Here is a 27,363-nt window from a genome sequence, read left to right on the forward strand (position 1 = left end):
AAAAATTTCATTAGCATTTAGCAAGGCAGCTCACATTAAATTCAACTAGCAAAATGTATGCTGTGGACTGAGGATGTCTGAGTGAACTGAAAACTAAATACACTTACTCCAACCCTTACATATATGAACAGTGTAAAGATAATAGGAAAATAAACAGACTTTTATGTGCTTAGACAAAAGTAAAGAATGCAAAATTTCCTGAATTTCACCTTTATAATGCATAAATTCCTACTCAGACAATTTTGAAATGTCAAACATACTGGCTCTTGTAAATAAAAAAAAAAAAAAAAAATGCTATTTTATCTATAACTACCCAACTAATACTGCTATCTAATCTATGCTAACCTTACATATGACTTTTTACTTTAGGTTCTGTATCTGTCACCTAATACCCACCATAACCTAGCAAAGTGTATTATTAGAATTCCAATAAATTATAATGAACCCATAAAATGAGGACATAATATATAAAGTCCGCTGCAATGTGAAAAAAAATAAATGATAGCATACAAAAGTAATAAAATTATACTGAAAGCTGTATAAATACCTTTGCATTTATACTCTGAGTGAAGAGTGAAAATAGGTATACATGAAATTTCAAACAACACCGAATAAAAAGTGAGAAAAGGGAGACCATGTGTCATTTTTCTCATTAAAAGTTTTCACATGGGATTCATACAGGCACTGCACTGATGTTGAATAATACCAATACAATTAAAAATATGCTTCTCAGGCCACTAACAGTTAGTTTAAAGGCTATCTTCACTACACTTATCCTTATTACACACTTATAGGTCAGGACACTGCTCCCAGGACACCACTGGCCTATAACCCAACCGACAGGTTCAGGTTAATAGTCACCTCTGCTATATTCTAATTTTCACTACATCTTAATTTTACTTCACCCTTATGGGTCAGATCAAAGACCATCGTCTCTGCACCTTAAGAGATTTGATATTTTTCTCTTAAAACTGCAGACTCTGAAGAAATCAGAAATTTTCAAAATACTGTACTAAATATTTTGACAACATATGAAAATTTAATCACATTAAACTGAGAATCAATGACTACAAATAACAGTACGAAATTAAAAAAATTTAATTGCAATGACGGCAAGTTTTTTTCAGCTGTGGAGCTGTAAACATTTGAATCAATTACAGCCAGATATTATATGTGAAGACTATCAACGCCTTTGAATCAAAACTAGAAAAATACTTCATAATTAATATCAGTAAATATACTTGTTTTAAGAAGGAAAAACAGATATTCAAATTGGTAGTTTTGAATTTCAACTTCTTTTCCATTTCATAATGATCCTCCCTTCTATGGAACTGAACTGCAGAGAAGGCAACTTGTCCTATTCACAGTATCCTATAAGATTTCCATGGCAGTACACTCAACCCATACTACACAGGGTTTCTTAGCTCTTTTCCAGATGGTTCTGAGCCAGAGGGAGAGGTGGGAGGGGTAAATGCCTTCAGCTTTACTATCCTGTCTCTACCACCAATAAGGTTCTTATCTGAATGAGCTACTGCCACCTTCCAGCAGACAACCTAGTCATGGACCAGTTATCTGTTCTTCCCATATATTGACTTACGGCAGATAACCTTGTCACTGACCATCAGGTCTCCTGTTACCTGAACTGCCCTTGCAATGATCTTCACTTCTCCCTTATCTTTAATGTAGCGGAGTTTGATCTGCCCCCCTTACAAGTCAGGTCGAAGGTAATCTTCACTACACCCTAATCTTCAAGACACCGTCAGTACCACTGGCAATTCATCTAACAAATAACAGTCACGTAAAATGTCTTAATATAATGATGACACAACTGACCTGACACAACACTGGGGTTTGGCCCAAACCAGCCTTTGCCCTGTTTACTTTAGTCAGAGGCCATCTTCAATACACCCCAACACCACATGCCTTTCAATCAATCCTTCACTATGTTTCAAGTTTGAAGTACTGACTGCTAGAAAAAAGAAAGGAATAAAAGAGCCAAGTAAAAAACAGTATGTTTCTCTCCTTCCAAGAGACATGTAATAAAAAAACAACAAAATCCATCATTCATTTCTCTGTCTTGAAACTGTACTTTAACTACCTTGATCAATAATAAGTGTATCTTACAAGTGCTTAAAGTCAAGGGTAGATGAAAAGATAGTTAATTTGTAACAAAGTCTGCCCTAAATTTATAATACTGTATGATGTATTAGCCCATTTTATTGTGATCATAAAATTCTAATATGACTTCAAAACGCACATGTACATTTTGTGGAATGAACTGTGTGTATGTGCATGTATGTGGAAGAGTACTGAAGGTGAAGATTATTATAGCAACTTCTGGAAATCATGAAGTAACTATAGTGGGTTTCTCCCATTAAAAGTTGTCTGCACCAGGAATGTCTGTCTGATGTTATATTTTTTTTTTTTTTTTTTTATACTTTGTCGCTGTCTCCCGCGTTTGCGAGGTAGCGCAAGGAAACAGACGAAAGAAATGGCCCAACCCCCCCCATACACATGTACATACACACGTCCACACACGCAAATATACATACCTACACAGCTTTCCATGGTTTACCCCGGACGCTTCACATGCCTTGATTCAATCCACTGACAGCACGTCAACCCCTGTATACCACATCGCTCCAATTCACTCTATTCCTTGCCCTCCTTTCACCCTCCTGCATGTTCAGGCCCCGATCACACAAAATCCTTTTCACTCCATCTTTCCACCTCCAATTTGGTCTCCCTCTTCTCCTCGTTCCCTCCACCTCCGACACATATATCCTCTTGGTCAATCTTTCCTCACTCATTCTCTCCATGTGCCCAAACCATTTCAAAACACCCTCTTCTGCTCTCTCAACCACGCTCTTTTTATTTCCACACATCTCTCTTACCCTTACGTTACTTACTCGATCAAACCACCTCACACCACACATTGTCCTCAAACATCTCATTTCCAGCACATCCATCCTCCTGCGCACAACTCTATCCATAGCCCACGCCTCGCAACCATACAACATTGTTGGAACTACTATTCCTTCAAACATACCCATTTTTGCTTTCCGGGATAATGTTCTCGACTTCCACACATTTTTCAAGGCTCCCAAAATTTTCACCCCCTCCCCCACCCTATGATCCACTTCCGCTTCCATGGTTCCATCCGCTGACAGATCCACTCCCAGATATCTAAAACACTTCACTTCCTCCAGTTTTTCTCCATTCAAACTCACCTCCCAATTGACTTGACCCTCAACCCTACTGTACCTAATAACCTTGCTCTTATTCACATTTACTCTTAACTTTCTTCTTCCACACACTTTACCAAACTCAGTCACCAGCTTCTGCAGTTTCTCACATGAATCCGCCACCAGCGCGGTATCATCAGCGAACAACAACTGACTCACTTCCCAAGCTCTCTCATCCCCAACAGACTTCATACTTGCCCCTCTTTCCAAGACTCTTGCATTTACCTCCCTAACAACCCCATCCATAAACAAATTAAACAACCATGGAGACATCACACACCCCTGCCGCAAACCTACATTCACTGAGAACCAATCACTTTCCTCTCTTCCTACACGTACACATGCCTTACATCCTCGATAAAAACTTTTCACTGCTTCTAACAACTTGCCTCCCACACCATATATTCTTAATACCTTCCACAGAGCATCTCTATCAACTCTATCATATGCCTTCTCCAGATCCATAAATGCTACATACAAATCCATTTGCTTTTCTAAGTATTTCTCACATACATTCTTCAAAGCAAACACCTGATCCACACATCCTCTACCACTTCTGAAACCACACTGCTCTTCCCCAATCTGATGCTCTGTACATGCCTTCACCCTCTCAATCAATACCCTCCCATATAATTTACCAGGAATACTCAACAAACTTATACCTCTGTAATTTGAGCACTCACTCTTATCCCCTTTGCCTTTGTACAATGGCACTATGCACGCATTCCGCCAATCCTCAGGCACCTCACCATGAGTCATACATACATTATATCTATCTATCTATTTATATCTCTGATGCCCATTCCCTCCAGAAACTCCCTCAAGGGGTGGCCATGGCAAAAGAGTCTCCGTGAATAGTGAATTCCAGTGCAGTGTTTTGAAAGACTCCTACCCAACGTTCTGACTGACTACTTCTACCTAATGTGTCTATCTAATTTTCATCCATATTTGTCATTTCCCGTGTTAGCGAGGTAGTGTTAAGAACAGAGGACCGAGCCTTACAGGGAATATCCTCACTTGGCCCCTTCTCTGTTCCCCCTTTTGGAAAATAAAAAATAAAAGGGGAGGATTTCCAGCCCCCAGCTCCCTCCCCTTTTAGTCGCCTTCTACGACATGCAGGGACTACATGGGAAGAATTCTTTCTCCCCTATCCCCAGGGATATTGTCTACCTAATGTTCCTGCTTAATATTACTTCCACCAAATGCTCCTGCCCAGTGTTCCTACCTATTACTTATATCTACTGCAACCACTTTGCCAAAAGGCAGGGCTAGTGCATAATGCTCACCACAAGAAAATCTAGAGTTACAAAGAATGAGTTATGTGAGTTAAGTGCTGTCAAGTGTTAAGTATGACATGGAGAGATTATATGTTTTCAGACAGAATGCCAACAGGCCATGTGTGGATGAGGCAGAAAGAAAGGACAGCTATCTGGGTCAGAGGAATGCAGCTTGACAACCACTATAGCGCTGGCTCACTATGCAACCCTCCCAAGCAGGTAGTACTGGTAATATTGCTCCCTGGTTGGTGGATGCCTACCAACACTTATATTTCTAGAAAACTGATTTACGTTAATTATTTTTCCCTTACATATTTAAATGTGAATCATACTATTGAGTCATATTATCAAGTTATCCATTGACTATGTGGGGAATGTTTTCCTGAATTTTTGTTCCATATCATAATGGAGTAAGATTCCCATGAGAACAGCTCCTCAAGGTTCTTCCTTTAAAATGCATGCTCTTACTCTTTATAATTCATTCAGCCAATTATTTATAATTATTTGTCTCAAAATTATATTAGTATATGCAAAACGTATGACTAAAATTCTCGGTTAATCAGAAGCCCCAAGCAAATGTATCTATTCTGATAAAGTACTACACATTTTATACAAACAAGCCACTTTAGACCCTATAAGCTATGAAATACTTATTTATCAATTAAAAAAGTAGGCTATTCTATTCTCACAAATATTTCAACTGAAAACAGCAACACTCTACATGAGAACTATTTCTAATACAGCAAAAATTACAACAGTCTGCAGAAAGTGTTATAAATCAATCTACAATTAGACACTAACATACAACAATTATACTTACTATGAATCAATGATCAACACAACTGAAATAAAGCCATGGTTTAAATCTACATACGAAATAAGTATACTAAAACTTCGACATGAAGGAAGGGATGTTATGAACTTTGGTACACAGCGAATGATTTTATAAACCAACTCGGATAATTCTTGTTTAGTAACTGCAAAAATTCTCTTTTGCATCAAAAAATTTCTATAATTTTACATGCTAGCTAATGTAAAAATTCCTGCCATTGCATAATAGCCACACACCAGCCATTTTCTGGGGCTTCCCTCACCGTGGATACAGTTAAACACCGCAGTCTCCAAAATTAATTGAGAAAAACTGGAATGCTTTTCAAAAGAAAAAACTGTCAGCACCTTTGAACAACTTCTTATATGAACTTCTATGATGTAGCAGTTAGCATTTATGACCGTGATGCCCAGGGTTGAATGCATAAGTTCGAATCCTGGTTGTGGCAGTTGGTCCACAATCGACCCAGTTATTCCCCGCCCCTAGAGGTTGGTCAATAAAATGGGTAAATGGCTCAAATTGTATGGGAGGGTATTGATTGAGAGGGTGAAGGAATGTACAGAGCATCAGTGTGGTTTTAGAAGTGGTAGAGGGTGTAAGGATCAAGTGTCAGCTTTAAAGAATGTGAGAAATACTTAGAAAAACAGATGAATTTGTATGTGGCATTCATGGATCTGGAGATGGCATATGATAGGGTTGATAGAGATGTTTTGTGGAAGGTCTTAGGAGTATATGGTGTGGGAGATAATTGGAAAGAAGTAGTGAAAAGTTTTTATCAGGGATGTAAGACATGGGTACAAGTAGGAAGAGAGGAGAGTGACTGGTTCCCAGTGAAGGTTGGTTTGTGGCAGAGGTGTGTAATGTCTCCATGGTTGTTTAATTTGTTTATGGAAGGGGTGGTTAGGGAGGTAAATGCAAGAGTTTTGGAGAGAGGGGCAAGTATGCAGTCTGCTAGGGATGAGAGGGCTTGGGAAGTGAGTCAGTTGCTGTTCACTGATGATACAGCACTTGTGGCTGATTTAAGTGAGAAACTGGAGAAGTTGGTGACTGAGTTTGAAAAAGTGTGAGAAAGGAGAAAGGTTATTAGGTTCAGCGGGGTGGAGAGACAAGTTAATTGGCACGTACGTTTGAATGGAGAAAAACTGGAAGTGAAGTGTTTTAGCTATCTGGGAGTGAACTTGGCAGTGAATGACCCCAAGGAAGCAGAAGTGAGTCACAGGGTGGGGAAGGGGGTGAAGGTTCTGGGAGAGATGAAGAATGTGTGGAAGGAGAGAACATTATCTCAAGAGAGCAAAAATGGGTATGTTTGAAGGAATAGTAGTTCCAACAATATTATATGGTTGTGAGGCATGGGCTATAGATAGGGTTGTACGGAGTAAGATGGATGTGTTGCAAATGAAATGTTTAACGACAATGTGTGGTGTAAGGTGGTTCGATCGAATAAGTAATGAAAGGGTAAGAGAAATGTGAGGTGATAAAAAGAGTGTAGTTGAGAAAGCAGAAGAGGGCGTGTTGAAATGGTTTGGACATATGGAGAGAATGAGTGAGGAAAGGCTGACAAAGAGGATTTATGTGTCAGAGGTGGACGGAACAAGGAGAAGTGGGAGACCAAATTGGAGGTGGAAGGATGGAATGAAAAATATTTTGAGCAACTGGGGCCTGAACATACAGGAAGGTGAGAAGCGTGCGAGGAACAGAGTGAACTGGAATGATGTGGCAAACCGGGGACGTCAATGGACTGAACCAGGGCATGTAAAATGTCTGGAGTAAATCATGTCTGGAGTAAATCATGGAAAGGTCTGTGGGGCCTGGATGTGGATAGGGAGGTGTGGTTTCAGTGCATTACACATGACAGCTAGAGACTGAGTGTGAACGAACGTGGCTTTTTTTTGTCTGTTTATCTAGTGCTACCTCATTGAAGCAAGGGGCAGCGATGCTGTTTTCCTGTGGGGTGGGGTGGTGCTGGGAACGGATGAAGGCAAGCAAGTGTGAAAATGCACATGTGTATATATGTATATGTCTGTGTATGTATATGTATATGTATATGTATGTATACGTGCATGTATGGGCATTTACGTAAATATATATGTGTATATGAGTGGATGAGCTGTTTTCATCTGTTTCCTGGCGCTACCTCGCTGACATGGGAAATGGCTATCGAGTATCATAAATAAATAAACATGTATTCCATCTACAGTGTTCAACATGACAATGTTGAAAGGCTTATTGTTCATGCCAATGACACTGATGTTATAGGTCCCTTCATCTATTATGCATCTACCGTGTTGAAGAATGTACCATAAATATGGATAAAAACTGACAAAGCAACTAATCTACCTGTTCACTGCATTGCTGCTGTGCTATGCCTATCTCGATGTCAATCATCATTGTTTATTCACAGTGTACAGTCTAAGTGGCAGGGAAACAACTAGTTACTTTTATTTTATCAGCAAGAAGGTGTGGTTTTCTGGAAGAATGACCCTTAATCTTCCTACCCTGGAGGAATTCACCAAAAATCCAACACAGTATGAAATTAGTGCCCCTGTCATTGATCAGGCAAGGCAACATTTGATCTTTGTGTACTCCAAAAGCATAGATACAGAACAGAGTCTTGCTATGGTTAGAGCTCACAAGTTGCTCACCAACAAATCAACATTACTGAAACTTTTGCCTCCAACTGAAGGTACATTTGTTCTCCATTTGCAATGTGCAGCACTGGTAACCATAACTGATAAGTCTGCACATATTGCAAAGCCACATTTACCTTCATTTGAGGAATATGGCTGGATTTCTGAAAATGAAACCTTTGTTCCCGAGGTAAATACTGAGCCAGCATGGCCACAAGAAATGGCATGATCCATTGCTTGTAACTGTACCAAAGACTGTAATAACAAATGTTCGAGTGTAAAGAAAGGGATAGCATGGTAAACCAGAGAAATGCGGTCAGGCATGTTGTTTGGCAGAGATACGTGATCCTAGCAGTGATGAAAGTGACAGTAGTGATGAGGATTAGTGCTGGATTCATGGGCGTATTATGTAAAGACATTTCACAGAAACACTGACTTCCACAGATTTTTAGGTTTTATCTGGATATTTAACTATTTTTGATTTGGTAATCTGACAAAAATCAACATTCAAGATCACTGAATTCAGACTTGACTTAAACTGTTTAAATGGAAAATGCTACATGACTGTTACTTTACCAAGCAAAGTTGAAACAAACTGAAAAATTTTATCATTTTGTTTTTTGCATATGATACCAGTTATAAACCGCTGATGATCGGTACTTTATGAATATAAGCAAGATATCACTTCTTGTATAATAATGTTGTATTACTATGATATTTGACGTATATCAGGCCATTAATCATGAATATAATGTACACAAACTCAGTATTTCTTTTATAAGAGATAAAGCAAACCATGTATCATTTATGCTTCTTTGTCACTCATGTTCAAGCATGTCATTTCTATGAAATACATGGATAAATGTGAATGCTTCCAAGCACTAACCATGTATTTTACAATGGCCGATAAAATATCATCAGTAACTTGCGGCAAAGGTTGTTCACCTGGAAAGTCATGTTGAATGGTTACTGAAACCATTGATACCACACAATCTTTTACAGCATCCCATGTCAGGTGGACCCGCTTGGCTACTTGGCTATGAACAGTTGCTCTGTTTATACGAGGGATTGATTCATCCTTGTATGGAATTCTGCTCTCACATTTGGGGCGTGTCTAGCTCTGTATGCTTACTTGACAGAGTTGAGGTGAAAGAGATCTGACATATAAACTCTCCCAGGTTAACTTCCAAACTTGACCCTCTTGCCCTACGCTGCAATAGTGGTCCACTTTTCCTCTTCTATAGGTAATGCTTTGGTTTGTGCTCCTGAGACCTGGCGGCTTGTGTGCCCCCACCACTAGCTACACCATGCAATACTCAGCAAGCTGCTAGGTCACATGATTATTGTGTGGCCATTTTGATACCTGCTTCTTTCCCTACACGTTGAGGCTGAGGAACTTTCCACCTTCTGATGTTTTTCCCCAATAACTATGACCTGGCACAATTCAAATGACAGGTCTTTCACTTCCTCCAAATTTCATAAATACCTTCTCTTGTCTTTCTTTTATCGGTTTCATTCTCTCCGTATTTCAATCAAGGCCCAGCCTTGATGTGAACTTTTGTCCATGAATGGAGCCTTAAGAAAAAAAAAAATCTTAATATTACACAGAATTACCTTGGACTACCACATTCCCTAGCTAGAAGAGACCTATCTGGTACGGTGGTAACTTTTTCCTGTTTAAGTTCCTAGCGACCTTACTAGATGGTGATAACTTTCCTTGAAGTACTGCATTCTTTTTTTTTTATCCCCAGTAAGGAGTAACTGATACTGGAAGTATTATAATCAACCACGATGCTCCACTTAACTGAGAAATAAATTAGCTCACAAACTTAACATTACATTGCATTAATCTTACTGACAGTAAGAGGGCTTAGTCGAAAAACATCAAAGCTAATGTACCTTAAAACATTAGGGTCAATCATTCTCTTTTTTTTTTCAGCTTTCCTTTTCCACTTTCATGAGGTATCATCAGGAACATATAAATGAGCCTTTAAGGAAAGCCCTTGCTTCACTTATAATGCCATTTTAAGAAAGTGTTAAGTAAGGGGGAGACTCCCAAACCCTTCTGTTGACTTTTACCTGCACAAGTTAAATTGCATTAAATCTATAGTTTCAGACAAGGTGTGAATTTTAACTTTATTGTTACCTTCTGTTTTTGCAGAGAAAATCCTGTAATCAGGTTCCTCAATTTAATTTGCCAGAAGCAACATTCTTTTACTTGGAAGAAAGACTCTTTTATTAATGACAACTAAGATTTTACTGTTTTGCTGCTGTAGCTGTCTGGGGATCTTAATAAACCCATAATAAATTTTTCAGTTGAGTGCTAAAGCCAGTCTAATAAGATTCATTTTACTGAGGGTTTAGTGTACTGCAGTGAAAGACATATTCTCTATAATCTGCAAATGTGAAAATCTGTAGTTGTTTCCAATTGAATTTTCTTTTATTTTTTTTTACAAAGCCAGCCATATTTTGAATATCCTCAGCTTTATATTCTTTATGCCCAGGTGGACACCTTGGCCATTTATTTTTTCTGCTTTGTATGTACAACCACACTGACTTATGCTGTTGTAATATTTTCACTTATGCCAATTTTACACATAAGATGAATAATATCAAGAGGTAAGTAAAGGTGTATTAGCAGAACACTTAAACAACACACCAGAAAAAGACATAATATGCATGCACTGCAAATGTTATTACTAGTAACTGAGTAATACAAATGCATACCCTGCACAAATTGCTGGCAATTAAAACTAAAATTAAATGAGAAGGTTAAGGGAAGTACTGTATTGAATCGAGGCACTGGACACACGCAAGACATGATTTTATATCGTTTTAAATTTTCGTTTGTTTATTTTGGGGGGAATATATCTCAGCAACCACCCCTCTTTCCCCAAAATTTTTACCTGGAGATAGTGGAGAAGAGCCAACTTCTCCAGCTGGTCTCCGCACAAGGCTTGCCCTGACCACCTACTCACCATCACTATCATTACCACTGTCAGCTTCCTCATCATCATCATCATCATCATCATCACCACTAGGAAAAAAGATATTACCAAACGCTGTCAATCTTTTTACCCTTTAGTTAGCTTTGTATAACTTTATCATCTATAAATGATTTATGGTACTGAAGACGTAGGAATCTAAGAAAATCTGTGTGTAACATAGAAACATTTCTAACAAGGAGAACCATCTGTTAAATCTGACTCCATAAGCACTTTTAATTTATATGGAGGTGTTTCTTTCCAAGTATATATACTGCAATGCATCTATAGAGATGAGTACTTACTTTTATTCCTCTGCTAAAAGAGACACCTGTCTCAGTACACATGAAGAAATATTCAAGAATAATAACTAGCACCTGACAAATCCAGAAAATGAGAGTAGTAATAACAATTACTCCAAATTATTTTGTATGAAACTTAACACTGTACATATGCTCTCAGGAAAGACAGCCAAGTACAATATCATAGATATGCAGGTAAGAAAGAAGAAATAAGATTTACATAATGGAAAACCAAATATCTGTTTCTTAAGAAAGATTTCCACTTGTAATACAATACGAATAAAAATTAAATGAAGACAGCATTTGAAGCACTGTAACTCCTTTAGTAGACTTAAAGCAACACTAGAAAAATGCCATACCTGTCAGAGTCAAGAGTCAGCTGCGAGCTCAAAACTTCTGGTGTGGATATGAGATATGAGAGAGCAAGACAGAATCCTTCACCTGATTCAAGTAACTGTTTCGTGCTGAGGTGATTATTCTGAAAAAAATAGTACATTAATTATATTCTTACTTATGCAAGGGATGAAAAAAAGAAGGATGTTTAATCAAGGAGACATTCACTTCATGACATGTTTGCAGCTAGATCAAGTATATCAACATTTTTTGGAGAAGATGGTCTGGATAATAACCTTTACTGGGTGCATTCTCAAGTTGCAGTGTCAAAACATGCACTTCATCTGAGGCAATGTTCCAAATTATTAACTTAAGGAAGGTTATGTTTAAAAATCAATGGCAGGTCCTAAAAAACAACAGAACCGACCAGAAAATGTTTTATTAGTTGTACCTAAACAGATATAGGAACATATGTCATAATGACAAGAGATATCTAGGAAGATAAAATAGATGGACAGTAAGTGTTAAAGATGAACACCTGAGAAGCTGGAAAGCTAGGTTAAGGAAATCTAACTGGGATGATGGACAGATAAACACATAATGTAATAAACATGGATAAACAGGGATAAATAAATCAACTTAGTCATGTGTAATGCACAGAAACTACAGCTCCCTATCCACATCCAGGTCCCACAGACCTTTCCATGGTTTACCCTAGACATTTCACATTCCCTGGTTCAGTCCACTGACAGCACACTGACCCCAGTATACCAAATCGTTCCAATTCACTCTATTCCTTGCACGCCACTCACACTCCTGTATGTTCAGGCCCCAATTGCTCAAAATCTTTTTCACTCCATTCTTCCACCTCTAATTTGGTCTCTCACTCCTCCTTGTTCCCACCACCTCTGACACATATATCCTCTCTGTCAACTTTTCCTCACTCATTCTCTCTATATGTCCAAACCATTCCAATACACTCTCTTCTGCTCTCTCAACCATACTCTTTTTTATTACCAAACATCTCTCTTACACTTTCATAATTTACTTAATCAAACCCTCTCACACCACATATTGTCCTCAAACATTTCATTTCCAACATATCCATCCTCCTCCATACAACCCTATTTATAGCCCATGGCTCACAACCCTCTCACAACCTTTGCCCCCTCCCCTACAGGCCAAACACATAAGTTTTATCTTCCCCACAATACACATCTCTTTCTATGCAGCAGTCAAAGCATGGGTAGTGAACAGAGTATTTGGTATGGTTTGTTTACCAACTGGAAGAGATCCTAACACAAAGAGACTAGTTACCAGCAATCTTTGAAGAGATGTGGAGTTTGAGAAAGTGGGTTAAGTACAGAACTACATAAGGTCAGAAAGTAAAATCTGTTGCTTTCTCAAGGTAAGGCTTAAACAGGTAACTGAATTAAAATGATCTATTATGTAATGTATTCTGATTAAAGAGAAACTAACTCTACAGCCACTATTAGTTATTAAAAGTTCCAAATAGTTTGGTTTTAGACATATTTCCCTATTTTTACATGCTAAACAGCATCCATTATGTTTGGAGATTTCTTACTATCATCTGTATATTTACTAAGGGCCCTAAAGGAGGCACTGGAAATAAATCTAAGGGGAAGATAAAAACTTTTTGTTTCATAAGTCTTGTGTTAATTCCTACATGAACATATTTCAACAAATATAGAAAGAAACAGGATTATTTCATTAAAAAAAATCCTTTAATATAAAAAATGAGGCTACTTACTTTGTATGGTCCCTGATCACAGCCACAAGTAGATGCCTCCATTGTATAAGACATGGGAATGTCAAACTGTCTCCACACTGCTACACGTGCTGTGGCCTCCCTTGCTCGTTCTATCAAGAAGTGGCAGTCACGCAGGGAAAATGTACCCATACAGTTCTGAGCAAGTCGTGGCAGAAGCTGAAAAACATGTCAATACAGTTAGGTTCACATGAACACCTGAAAAATGAGAACTGTAGAAAAAGAAAAATATCTTTATATACATTTCCATGTTATTATATTCTTAATTTACACAGTACAGCCTTAATATACAATACACAAATACTACTTTCCCTAAACCCTTAATTCAACATTCTGAACAGTAGAAAGAGAAAGATATCTTTGTATACACTTGTATGTGTTTATCGAGTAAGCAATAATAGGGTAAGAGAGATGTGTGGTAATGAAAAGTGTGTGGTTGAGAGAGCAGAAGAGGGTACTTTGAAATGATTTGGTCACATGGAGAGAATGTCTGATGAAAGACTGACAAAGAGGATATATGTGTCAGAGGTGGAGGGAACGAGGAGAAGTGGGAGACCAAATTGGAGGTGGAAAGATGGAGTGAAAAAGATTTTGAGTGATTGGGGCCTGAACATGCAGGAGGGTGAAAGGCGTGCAAGGAATAGAGTGAATTGGAACAATGTGGTATACTGGGGTCGACATGCTGTCAATGGATTGAACCAGGGCATGTGAAGCGTCTGGGGTAAACCATGGAAAGTTCTGTGGGGCCTGGATGTGGAAAGGGAGCTGTGGTTTCAGTGCATTATTACATGACAGCTAGAGACTGAGTGTGAACAAATGGGGCCTTTGTTGTCATTTCCTAGTGCTACCTCGCACACATGAGGGGGGAGGGGGTTGTTATTTCATGTGTGGCGAGGTGGCGATGGGAATGAATAAAGGCAGACAGTATGAATTATGTACATGTGTATATATGTATATGTCTGTGTGTGTATATATATGTATACGTTGAGATGTATAGGTATGTATATTTGCGTGTGTGGACGTGTATGTATATACATGTGTATGTGGGTGGGTTGGGCCATCCTTTTGTCTGTTTCCTTGTGCTACCTCGCTAACGCAGGAGACAGTGACAAAGCAAAATAATAATAAAAAAAATATTCTTAATTCAGACAATACAGTACACAAATACTACTTTCCCCAAACACTTTATTCAACATCTGCCTCATTATTTCATTGCTAAGAATCCATGGAAAAATTGACTCATGAACATAGTCTTAGAAGTAACTGTCTTGCATATATGTGCATGATGGTAGAGGGTAAATTCAACGAGAGACAAACTAAACTCCCAGAGTGTATGTATTTTCTCTTATGTGGCCAATCATGTCATATAATAGACAGGAAGCATCAGCTTTAACTGCATGACAACTATCTAACCACATAGGCAGATAGCTGCTGCCTCCTATTCATCATTGGACAAGAGAAAAACTATTAGAACCCATGGAGTTTATTCTGTTTTTCAATGAATTTGCACTTTCATTTGGGCACTGAGCCAGACTGGACCTCAGGTGATATAAATATCTAATAATTATGTGATAACTATGCTTCCAAACATAAAAAAAAAAATCATGTAACAACAGGTGGCATAAGTTCTGTACAGTTGCAATGGACTAGTTTAATGATGAGGTCCTTGACCCATTTGGCTTGTAATCAACAGGCAACTGAGGTATAGGGATTTTCCACAAGCTAATCAGACTTGCAGGTGACATATGGCATCTATTCATCCCTGTACTGAGTATGTAAACTACTGGTCCTTTCATGTGATAACAGAAAAGTTATGAATGTCAGGTGAATTTAGTCTATCTGTGGTTGTAATTCCACAGTGTGCAAAGATAGCACTGATGGAGTTAAGTTACTGAGAACTCATGGGGTGGTAAACTTAAAATGGAAACCTGGACCTGGCAGAGGGAGTGAGAGAGAGAGAGAGAGAGAGAGAGAGAGAGAGAGAGAGAGAGAGAGAGAGAGAGAGAGAGAGAGAGAGAGAGAGAGAGAGAGAGAGTGTGTGTATGTGTGTGTGTGTGTGTGTGTGTGTGTGTGTGTGTATGTGTGTGTGTGTGTGTGTGTGTATGTGTGTGTGTGTGTGTGTGTGTGTGTGTGTGTGTGTGTGTGTGTGTGTGTGTGCATGTGTGTGTATGCATGTGTGTGTGTGTGTGTGTGTGTGTGTGTGTGCATGTGTGCATGTGTGTGTGTGTGTGTGTGTGTGTGTGTGTGTGTGTGTGTGTGTGTGTGTGTGTGTGTTCAATATCTTACAGGATCCTCAGATCCAAAATGCATGTTCACAATGATGACATAAAACACTTACTTCCTATATGGCAACTTCCATTCTGTTTCTCCGCAATAATATATTGCACTAATATCACCTCCCCTTGTTCTCATCTTACATAACTGCTCTTGTCCATAAAAACGTTCAATAATTGTGGTGATATCAAAAGACCTTGACGCACTTCCACTTATCAGGTCACTCACTCTTACCAACACTCACTTTCACAATCCTATTTCTGTTATAAAAACTATTAACAGCATTCAAAAGGTTGTCCATGCACATTATATACTTAAAACTTCCAAGAGAGGTTTACTATTTATTGTATGCTTTTTCTAAATCCCTTAACTTTCTTTGTTTTCACTAGAATTTCCTTAATTCATTTCAGTGTAAAAATCTGAACCACTGCAACAAGATATGTACGAGAATGATACTGAAAATAAATAAAAGTAAGACTAGTTTCTGAAAAGGATGAAAGATCACTGTGTAATATCAGTCTGCGCTGTGAAGAACTTAATATGGATGAGTTTAGATACCTGTGAGTTAGGTAAAGTACAGGCTTTGATTTGGATTGGGAATATTTCACATGCAGATTCTACAAGAATGACTGAAACTTGATGCAATGAAAGCATAGAGGTAGCATGAATAGAGATTTTGGCTGAACTCAAAAAACCTAATGTGCAAGCAAAAAAGTAAGCACTTTTATGAATATGAAATTCCTAATCAACATACTGAACCCAGACTGAAAATGTTTAAGTATGCTTTAAGAGGCTGTATGTGCTTAATCTACATCATGGTATGAGGAAAGTGGGTAACGATGACCGACAAAAAAAATTAGACTATGCTTACCATGAAATCAGGACTATCAGGTACATCCTTGTCCCCTGGCCACCAAGACTGCATACGAGAACATCCATACATGAACACATTCTTCTGTCGTGAGTGCCCATGAAAATCACAGAACACCCGGACCTTCAGCTTTCCAATTGTTATTAAGTATTCCAACAGTGACTGTGGGTTAAGCAAAATGATTATACAGTTTAAAAGCACTACAGCTGGTTGTTCATATAGTACATTATCAACATTCACATTAAACAATTATGAAGAGGAGAAAAAGTTAATATCTAAGATCACAATTTCAGCATAATCAGAGCTGATGTCATTCAAGTTCTGCTGGTATGTAAATAAAAAATCTGTAAAAATCTGATCTTTCATCATTTTTTTTTTTTTTTTTTTTTTTTTTTTTTTTATACTTTGTCGCTGTCTCCCGCGTTTGCGAGGTAGCGCGAGGAAACAGACGAAAGAAATGGCCCAACCCCCATACACACGTACATACACACGTCCACACACGCAAATATACATACCTACACAGCTTTCCATGGTTTACCCCAGACGCTTCACATGCCTTGATTCAATCCACTGACAGCACGTCAACCCCTGTATACCACATCGCTCCAATTCACTCTATTCCTTGCCCTCCTTTCACCCTCCTGCATGTTCAGGCCCCGATCACACAAAATCTTTTTCACTCCATCTTTCCACCTCCAATTTGGTCTCCCTCTTCTCCTCGTTCCCTCCACCTCCGACACATATATCCTCTTGGTCAATCTTTCCTCACTCATTCTCTCCATGTGCCCAAACCATTTCAAAACACCCTCTTCTGCTCTCTCAACCACGCTCTTTTTATTTCCACACATCTCTCTTACCCTTACGTTACTTACTCGATCAAACCACCTCACACCACACATTGTCCTCAAACATCTCATTTCCAGCACATCCATCCTCCTGCGCACAACTCTATCCATAGCCCACGCCTCGCAACCATACAACATTGTTGGAACCACTATTCCTTCAAACATACCCATTTTTGCTTTCCGAGATAATGTTCTCGACTTCCACACATTTTTCAAGGCTCCCAAAATTTTCGCCCCCTCCCCCACCCTATGATCCACTTCCGCTTCCATGGTTCCATCCGCTGACAGATCCACTCCCAGATATCTAAAACACTTCACTTCCTCCAGTTTTTCTCCATTCAAACTCACCTCCCAATTGACTTGACCCTCAACCCTACTGTACCTAATAACCTTGCTCTTATTCACATTTACTCTTAACTTTCTTCTTCCACACACTTTACCAAACTCAGTCACCAGCTTCTGCAGTTTCTCACATGAATCAGCCACCAGCGCTGTATCATCAGCGAACAACAACTGACTCACTTCCCAAGCTCTCTCATCCCCAACAGACTTCATACTTGCCCCTCTTTCCAGGACTCTTGCATTTACCTCCCTAACAACCCCATCCATAAACAAATTAAACAACCATGGAGACATCACACACCCCTGCCGCAAACCTACATTCACTGAGAACCAATCACTTTCCTCTCTTCCTACACGTACACATGCCTTACATCCTCGATAAAAACTTTTCACTGCTTCTAACAACTTGCCTCCCACACCATATATTCTTAATACCTTCCACAGAGCATCTCTATCAACTCTATCATATGCCTTCTCCAGATCCATAAATGCTACATACAAATCCATTTGCTTTTCTAAGTATTTCTCACATACATTCTTCAAAGCAAACACCTGATCCACACATCCTCTACCACTTCTGAAACCGCACTGCTCTTCCCCAATCTGATGCTCTGTACATGCCTTCACCCTCTCAATCAATACCCTCCCATATAGTTTACCAGGAATACTCAACAAACTTATACCTCTGTAATTTGAGCACTCACTCTTATCCCCTTTGCCTTTGTACAATGGCACTATGCACGCATTCCGCCAATCCTCAGGCACCTCACCATGAGTCATACATACATTAAATAACCTTACCAACCAGTCAACAATACAGTCACCCCCTTTTTTAATAAATTCCACTGCAATACCATCCAAACCTGCTGCCTTGCCGGCTTTCATCTTCCGCAAAGCTTTTACTACCTCTTCTCTGTTTACCAAATCATTTTCCCTAACCCTCTCACTTTGCACACCACCACGACCAAAACACCCTATATCTGCCACTCTGTCATCAGACACATTCAACAAACCTTCAAAATACTCATTCCATCTCCTTCTCACATCACCACTACTTGTTATCACCTCCCCATTTACGCCCTTCACTGAAGTTCCCATTTGCTCCCTTGTCTTACGCACCCTATTTACCTCCTTTCCAGAAAAAATAATTCTTTTAACTGATACAAAGTCCTGCCTGCTCCGCCTCCCTAAACATTTTCAAAGGCGATGTTATTACTTTGAAATCTTTCCTTTGGCCTCGATTAGCACCTGCAGATATCTGTATACACAACTGGCTAGGTTTTTGAAGTATTCTAGGTCTTCGTGTTTTAATCTCCTGAATGAGATGAGGCACTGATGTGGTGTTGCAGGAAGCAGCCACCTGACTGTGCATTTCAAATGCCCAATGTGCCTTGAGATCTTGAGTGTAGCCTCATTTTCTCACTTCCCATGAGAATTCAGGCTTTTTCCTCCTTAGAAAAGTAATAGCCAACCATCTTGAAGCACTTCCCAAAATGAAGTAGGAGCCTGAGGCATACTATATATGTTGATTTCACCCAGAATGCATCACTTGCTTAAGCCCAGAATGAACCTTAGGCATGCATCGCCTTTGACAGTATATGGGGGGTCAAGAAAAGGCTTTTTGTGGACCTAGTGGGGTCTGCAGTGCAAATGATAATCATCTGCACTATATAAAATACTTAACAACCAATGTATCATAATTCTATTCTCAATATGACTTCAGATGACAAATGGTGGAGTCATTTCTACTCCATGTTCGTTTCTGTTCCTTTGTTTCCCCTACCACCAGTTCATCCATGCAAATATCTATACTCTTACATGGGAAAAAGAACTGCTTACCTTAGCATGATAAATGGTAGGATGTAGTGTGGGTTCAGGTGCCCGCCATCTACGGTTGAGATCTTCATCTGTCAAGCCACATCGCTGACTGCAGAGGAAAAGAAGTCATGTTAACATCATGTTGCAATTATATCCAACGGTGGGTATACCATGAGGAAATCTAAATAATCAAAACTGAAGATACTGGAAGGTTAAGAACCAATTACTGTGATTCAGTCTCGACCCACAATCAGTTGACCCAATTACTATGCACCATAGCAGATGTCTTATTTCCATAAAAAACAGTAAAAAAAACAATGATCTTGCTCCAGTAAATCTTAATAATCAAATTAAGTTAATTTTCAAAGCTGATCTATTTGGATTTAGCCACAGTGTAAAGTTTATCAAAGAACATATCTGCCCCACATAGCTGCATTTTTAGTTAACTTGATATTAGCAAAATTCTTTGTAGGCTAAAGTATTATATCCTCTTCAATAAATCTATCATGAAATGAAAATTATCATATAATAAGAATTCTAACTTACAAAACATAATAGACAAAATCTCCATATCCTTTGGCACTATATTTTCTGACTTTGGGAATATGTGGAAGAGATCTAAATAAATCACTGTAATCCATTACCTACAAAGGGTAATTCACATATGAACACAAGCCTTTATTCAAAGCTTAACAGCTTTTAAGCGATTTACAATGTGAAAGACTGCATTAATTATTGAAACTGTGGTAATGGAGAACACAAGTAATTAAGAGGTGTCCATTTTGCAAGATTATTGGAATGAACAGGTCACCTTCCTCAGCCCAACCTATCGTTTAGACACGTACAGTAATTAGCCTTATACACCAAGCTGTTAACCAGACTACAACCAGCACTTCAGCCATTGTTGAATTATGACTGGAAAACATATGGGAATCAGGAAGCCTTACATACAATCATTCATGCTCTCTGGCACACTCATCAGTCCTTAGTCAGGTCAAAGGTCAGGATATATATATATATATATATATATATATATATATATATATATATATATATAGATGCTCTGTGGAAGGTATTAAGAATATATGGTGTGGGAGGAAAGTTGTTAGAAGCAGTGAAAAGTTTTTATCGAGGATGTAAGGCATGTGTACGTATAGGAAGAGAGGAAAGTGATTGGTTCTCAGTGAATGTAGGTTTGCGGCAGGGGTGTGTGATGTCTCCATGGTTGTTTAATTTGTTTATGGATGGGGTTGTTAGGGAGGTAAATGCAAGACTTTTGGAAAGAGGGGCAAGTATGAAGTCTGTTGGGGATGAGAGAGCTTGGGAAGTGAGTCAGTTGTTGTTCGCTGATGATACAGCGCTGGTGGCTGATTCATGTGAGAAACTGCAGAAGCTGGTGACTGAGTTTGGTAAAGTGTATGGAAGAAGAAAGTTAAGAGTAAATGTGAATAAGAGCAAGGTTATTAGGTACAGTAGGGTTGAGGGTCAAGTCAATTGGGAGGTGAGTTTGAATGGAGAAAAACTGGAGGAAGTGAAGTGTTTTAGATATCTGGGAGTGGATCTGGCAGCGGATGGAACCATGGAAGCGGAAGTGGATCATAGGGTGGGGGAGGGGGCGAAAATTCTGGGGGCCTTGAAGAATGTGTGGAAGTCGAGAACATTATCTTGGAAAGCAAAAATGGGTATGTTTGAAGGAATAGTGGTTCCAACAATGTTGTATGGTTGCGAGGCGTGGGCTATGGAAAGAGTTGTGCGCAGGAGGATGGATGTGCTGGAAATGAGATGTTTGAGGACAATGTGTGGTGTGAGGTGGTTTGATCGAGTGAGTAACGTAAGGGTAAGAGAGATGTGTGGAAATAAAAAGAGCGTGGTTGAGAGAGCAGAAGAGGGTGTTTTGAAGTGGTTTGGGCACATGGAGAGGATGAGTGAGGAAAGATTGACCAAGAGGATATATGTGTCGGAGGTGGAGGGAGCAAGAAGAAGAGAGAGACCAAATTGGAGGTGGAAAGATGGAGTGAAAAAGATTTTGTGTGATCGGGGCCTGAACATGCAGGAGGGTGAAAGGAGGGCAAGGAATAGAGTGAATTGGAGCGATGTGGTATACCGGGGTTGACGTGCTGTCAGTGGATTGAATCAAGGCATGTGAAGCGTCTGGGGTAAACCATGGAAAGCTGTGTAGGTATGTATATTTGCGTGTGTGGACGTGTGTATATACATGTGTATGGGGGGGGGGTTGGGCCATTTCTTTCGTCTGTTTCCTTGCGCTACCTCGCAAACGTGGGAGACAGCGACAAAGTATAAAAAAAAAAAAAATATATATATATATATATATATATATATATATATATATATATATATATATATATATATATATATATATTATTATTTTTTTTATTATTTTGCTTTGTCGCTGTCTCCCGCGTTTGCGAGGTATCGCAAGGAAACAGATGAAAGAAATGGCCCAACCCACCCCCATACACAATGTACACACACACACACACACGCAAATATACATACCTATACATCTCAATGTACACATATATATACACACACAGACACATACATATATACCCATGCACACAATTCACACTGTCTGCCCCTATTCATTCTCATCGCCACCTCGCCACACATGGAATACCATCCCCCTCCCCCCTCCTGTGTGCGAGGTAGCACTAGGAAAAGACAACAAAGGCCCCATTCATTCACACTCAGTCTCCAGCTGTCACGCAATAATGCCCGAAACCACAGCTCCCTTTCCACATCCAGGCCCCACACAACTTTCCATGGTTTACCCCAGACGCTTCACATGCCCTGATTCAATCCATTGACAGCATGTCGACCCCGGTATACCACATCGATCCAATTCACTCTATTCCTTGCCCGCCTTTCACCATCCTGCATGTTCAGGCCCCAGTCACACAAAATCTTTTTCACTCCATCTTTCCACCTCCAATTTGGTCTCCCACTTCTTCTCGTTCCCTCCACCTCCGACACATATATCCTCTTGGTCAATCTTTCCTCACTCATTCTCTCCATGTGCCCAAACCATTTCAAAACACCCTCTTCTGCTCTCTCAACCACGCTCTTTTTATTTCCACACATCTCTCTTACCCTTACATTACTTACTCGATCAAACCACCTCACACCACACATTGTCCTCAAACATCTCATTTCCAGCACATCCACCCTCTTCCACACAACTCTATCCATAGCCCACGCCTCACAACCATACAACATTGTTGGAACCACTATTCCTTCAAACATACCCATTTTTGCTTTCCGAGATAATGTTCTAGACTTCCACACATTCTTCAAGGCTCCCAGGATTTTCGCCCCCTCCCCCACCCTATGATTCACTTCCGCTTCCATGGTTCCATCTGCCGCCAGATCCACTCCCAGATATCTAAAACACTTTACTTCCTCCACTTTTTCTCCATTCAAACTTACCTCCCAATTGACTTGACCCCTAACCCTACTGTACCTAATAACCTTGCTCTTATTCACATTTACTCTTAACTTTCTTCTTTCACACACTTTACCAAACTCAGTCACCAGCTTCTGCAGTTTCTCACATGAATCAGCCACCAGCGCTGTATCATCAGCGAACAACAACTGACTCACTTCCCAAGCTCTCTCATCCCCAACAGACTTCATACTTGCCCCTCTTTCCAAAACTCTTGCATTCACCTCCCTAACAACCCCATCCATAAACAAATTAAACAACCATGGAGACATCACACACCCCTGCCGCAAACCTACATTCACTGAGAACCAATCACTTTCCTCTCTTCCTACACGTACACATGCCTTACATCCTCGATAAAAACTTTTCACTGCTTCTAACAACTTGCCTCCCACACCATATATTCTTAATACCTTCCACAGAGCATCTCTATCAACTCTATCATATGCCTTCTCCAGATCCATAAATGCTACATACAAATCCATTTGCTTTTCTAAGTATTTCTCACTTACATTCTTCAAAGCAAACACCTGATCCACACATCCTCTACCACTTCTGAAACCACACTGCTCTTCCCCAATCTGATGCTCTTTACATGCCTTCACCCTCTCAATCAATACCCTCCCATATAATTTACCAGGAATACTCAACAAACTTATACCTCTGTAATTTGAGCACTCACTCTTATCCCCTTTGCCTTTGTACAATGGCACTATGCACGCATTCCGCCAATCCTCAGGCACCTCACCATGAGTCATACATACATTAAATAACCTTACCAACCAGTCAACAATACAGTAACCCCCTTTTTTAATGAATTCCACTGCAATACCATCCAAACCTGCTGCCTTGCCGGCTTTCATCTTCCACAAAGCTTTTACTACCTCTTCTCTGTTTACCAAATCATTTTCCCTAACCCTCTCACTTTGCACACCACCTCGACCAAGACACCCTATATCTGCCACTCTATCATCAAACACATTCAACAAACCTTCAAAATATTCACTTCATCTCCTCACATCACCACTACTTGTTATCACCTCCCCATTTGCGCCCTTCACTGAAGTTCCCATTTGCTCCCTTGTCTTACGCACTTTATTTACCTCCTTCCAGAACATCTTTTTTTTCTCCCTAAAATTTAATGATACTCTCTCACCCCAACTCTCATTTGCCCTCTTTTTCACCTCTTGCACCTTTCTCTTGACCTCCTGTCTCTTTCTTTTATATATCTCCCACTCAATTGCATTTTTTCCCTGAAAAAATCGTCCAAATGCCTCTCTCTTCTCTTTCACCAATAATCTTACTTCTTCATCCCACCACTCACTACCCTTTCTAATCAACCCACCTCCCACGCTTCTCATGCCACAAGCATCTTTTGCGCAATCCATCACTGATTCCCTAAATACAATCCATTCCTCCCCCACTCCCCTTACTTCCATTGTTCTCACCTTTTTCCATTCTGTACTCAGTCTCTCCTGGTACTTCCTCACACAAGTCTCCTTCCCAAGCTCACTTACTCTCACCACCACTCAAAGGTCTTGTAAAATTCAGCTAATGGACAGGAAGTCATACTCCCCTTATTGTTACAGACTCAAAATATTACTTTCAGACTGTTCCCCAATTTTGGGGCTTCACTTACTGAGAGACACACACACACACATGCACACAAAAAACTTTAATCAAGTAAATATTTCCTCTGTCATCCACGACCAAAAGGGGGAAAAAATGTTATGTGCGCAATACACAAGCTGACCCGAACATGGTGTTTCCCTGATTTTCTGTAATGAATATAATGTAGGTCACAGTGACCTAATTATACTGTGACATCTTACCATTTTATAATATATATATATATATATATATATATATATATATATATATATATATATATATATATATGGAACCACAAAGTATAAAAAAAAAAAAAAAATATATATATATATATATATATATATATATATATATATACACATATATATATATATATATATATATATATATATATATATATATATATATATTTTTTATTTTTTCTTATTATACTTTGTCGCTGTCTCCCGCGTTTGCGAGGTAGCGCAAGGAAACAGACGAAAGAAATGGCCCAACCCCCCCCCTACACATGTATATACATATGTCCACACACGTAAATATACATACCTACACAGCTTTCCATGGTTTACCCCAGACACTTCACATGCCTTGATTCAATCCACTGACAGCACGTCAACCCCGGTATACCACATCGCTCCAATTCACTCTATTCCTTGCCCTCCTTTCACCCTCCTGCATGTTCAGGCCCCGATCACACAAAATCTTTTTCACTCCATCTTTCCACCTCCAATTTGGTCTCCCTCTTCTCCTCGTTCCCTCCACCTCCGACACATATATCCTCTTGGTCAATCTTTCCTCACTCATTCTCTCCATGTGCCCAAACCACTTCAAAACACCCTCTTATGCTCTCTCAACCACGCTCTTTTTATTTCCACACATCTCTCTTACCCTTACGTTACTCACTCGATCAAACCACCTCACACCACACATTGTCCTCAAACATCTCATTTCCAGCACATCCACCCTCTTCCACACAACTCTATCCATAGCCCACACCTCGCAACCATACAACATTGCTGGAACCACTATTCCTTCAAACATACCCATTTTTGCTTTCCAAGATAATGTTCTCGACTTCCAAACATTCTTCAAGGCTCCCAGAATTTTCGCCCCCTCCCCACCCTATGATTCACTTCCGCTTCCATGGTTCCATCCGCCGCCAGATCCACTCCCAGATATCTAAAACACTTTACTTCCTCCACTTTTTCTCCATTCAAACTTACCTCCCAATTGACTTGACCCCCAACCCTACTGTACCTAATAACCTTGCTCTTATTCACATTTACTCTTAACTTTCTTCTTTCACACACTTTACCAGTCACCAGCTTCTGCAGTTTCTCACATGAATCAGCCACCAGCGCTGTATCATCAGCGAACAACAACTGACTCACTTCCCAAGCTCTCTCATCCACAACAGACTTCATACTTGCCCCTCTTTCCAAAACTCTTGCATTCACCTCCCTAACAACCCCATCCATAAACAAATTAAACAACCATGGAGACATCACACACCCCTGCCGCAAACCTACATTCACTGAGAACCAATCACTTTCCTCTCTTCCTACACGTACACATGCCTTACATCCTCGATAAAAACTTTTCACTGCTTCTAACAACTTGCCTCCCACACCATATATTCTTAATACCTTCCACAGAGCACCTCTATCAACTCTATCATATGCCTTCTCCAGATCCAGCCATTCACGCACTCATCCACTCTAGAGACACGTACTTGTCATAGAAGACAACAAACTTAGAAGTCCAATGATTATGTGATAAAGTCTGTGCCTAAACTGAGATGGAAGAACAGGAAAAACAAAGGCAAGCTCTTTGGTCAAACGGCTCCGGCATTACAGTAATAATAACTGCTGTCTGCTGGGTCACCTGGAGGGTTGGGACAGTCATTCCTGCCCCGACCAAGGTCATGTAGCCAGACATGACCCAACAAGGTTGTCTGGTACATAATTATACACGTCCTGAGGAGCAACGGTGATGTGTAACCTACATATTATGGTTGATATGTGTAAAGTCTTGTGGCATAAGAAATAGCAACAATATATCCGGTAACTTACGCATCATGATAATATTGACAACATAAGAAACGCTCAGATGATGGTCTTTATTCAAAATGACATAAGTAGTCTAGGATAAATATGGACTACACGGAATAACAAATAACGAGAGGAATATCGTACAATAAAATGAATTACAGAAGCAGATGGTTCACTGCGTTGGTTCCAGCTGACATATATGGCGCCCACTGAGCCACACCTGCCTCACCTCACCACTGCTGACCAGCAGAAAACTAATCCCACCTAATCCTCATTTGCTGGGCCTTTTATGGGGTCATGGACAAACTCCGTATTTCCTATCTTATTTTTTCTGTTAATGTAACCAACCAGCTTGGATTTCTCGGTGACGTTTTCCACGAAAAATACAATACTGGTATGACAACATTCTACCGCCATCTTTGACCCATAATTTGAAAACCTTTATGGCCATCTGAGACCCAGAGTTTGTAAGACCATGACGTGCATGTTAATCATCATCATCATCTTGCCAGCCGGAGTACTAAACAACCAATTCATCTGGGGGCCTTCAAGGTTTAACCTAAGCTTCAGTCTATACACCTGACCCACATGACCCCTTGTTACATTTCCCAATGTCTTTCTGGGACGATGTGGGCAGAGGAGGGTCATCTTCCCCCGGCTCCTGCAGGAGGGTTGTGAAGCCAAGCCGGACCTGCAGGAGAT

The 27,363-nt window shown here is 39.8% G+C and overlaps 1 protein-coding gene across 3 annotated transcripts in view; it reads right to left on the minus strand.

Annotated features, from left to right (window-relative positions):
- LOC139763662 (cytosolic carboxypeptidase 1-like) overlaps positions 1 to 26,906 on the minus strand; it is a 32,234-nt gene extending 5,328 nt beyond the window's left edge. The window contains exons 1-6 of one of the 3 annotated variants that reach the window (XR_011716201.1): positions 26,806 to 26,903; positions 19,558 to 19,645; positions 16,532 to 16,693; positions 13,369 to 13,545; positions 11,624 to 11,742; positions 10,885 to 11,015 (exon numbers count right to left, since the gene is read on the minus strand). Coding sequence is in view for 2 of the 3 variants with exons in the window: in XM_071689958.1 (XP_071546059.1) it covers positions 10,957 to 11,015; positions 11,624 to 11,742; positions 13,369 to 13,545; positions 16,532 to 16,603 (427 nt within the window). In the remaining variant the exon portion in view is untranslated. Of the gene's footprint in view, positions 1 to 10,884; positions 11,016 to 11,623; positions 11,743 to 13,368; positions 13,546 to 16,531; positions 16,694 to 19,557; positions 19,646 to 26,805 lie in introns of all 3 variants that reach the window. The other 2 variants (XM_071689958.1, XM_071689959.1) reach the window with 2 other exon arrangements.
- Positions 26,907 to 27,363: the final 457 nt, after the last annotated feature.

Source organism: Panulirus ornatus, chromosome 47 (genome assembly GCF_036320965.1).
Source record: "Panulirus ornatus isolate Po-2019 chromosome 47, ASM3632096v1, whole genome shotgun sequence".
Taxonomy (NCBI): Eukaryota; Metazoa; Arthropoda; class Malacostraca; order Decapoda; family Palinuridae; genus Panulirus; species Panulirus ornatus.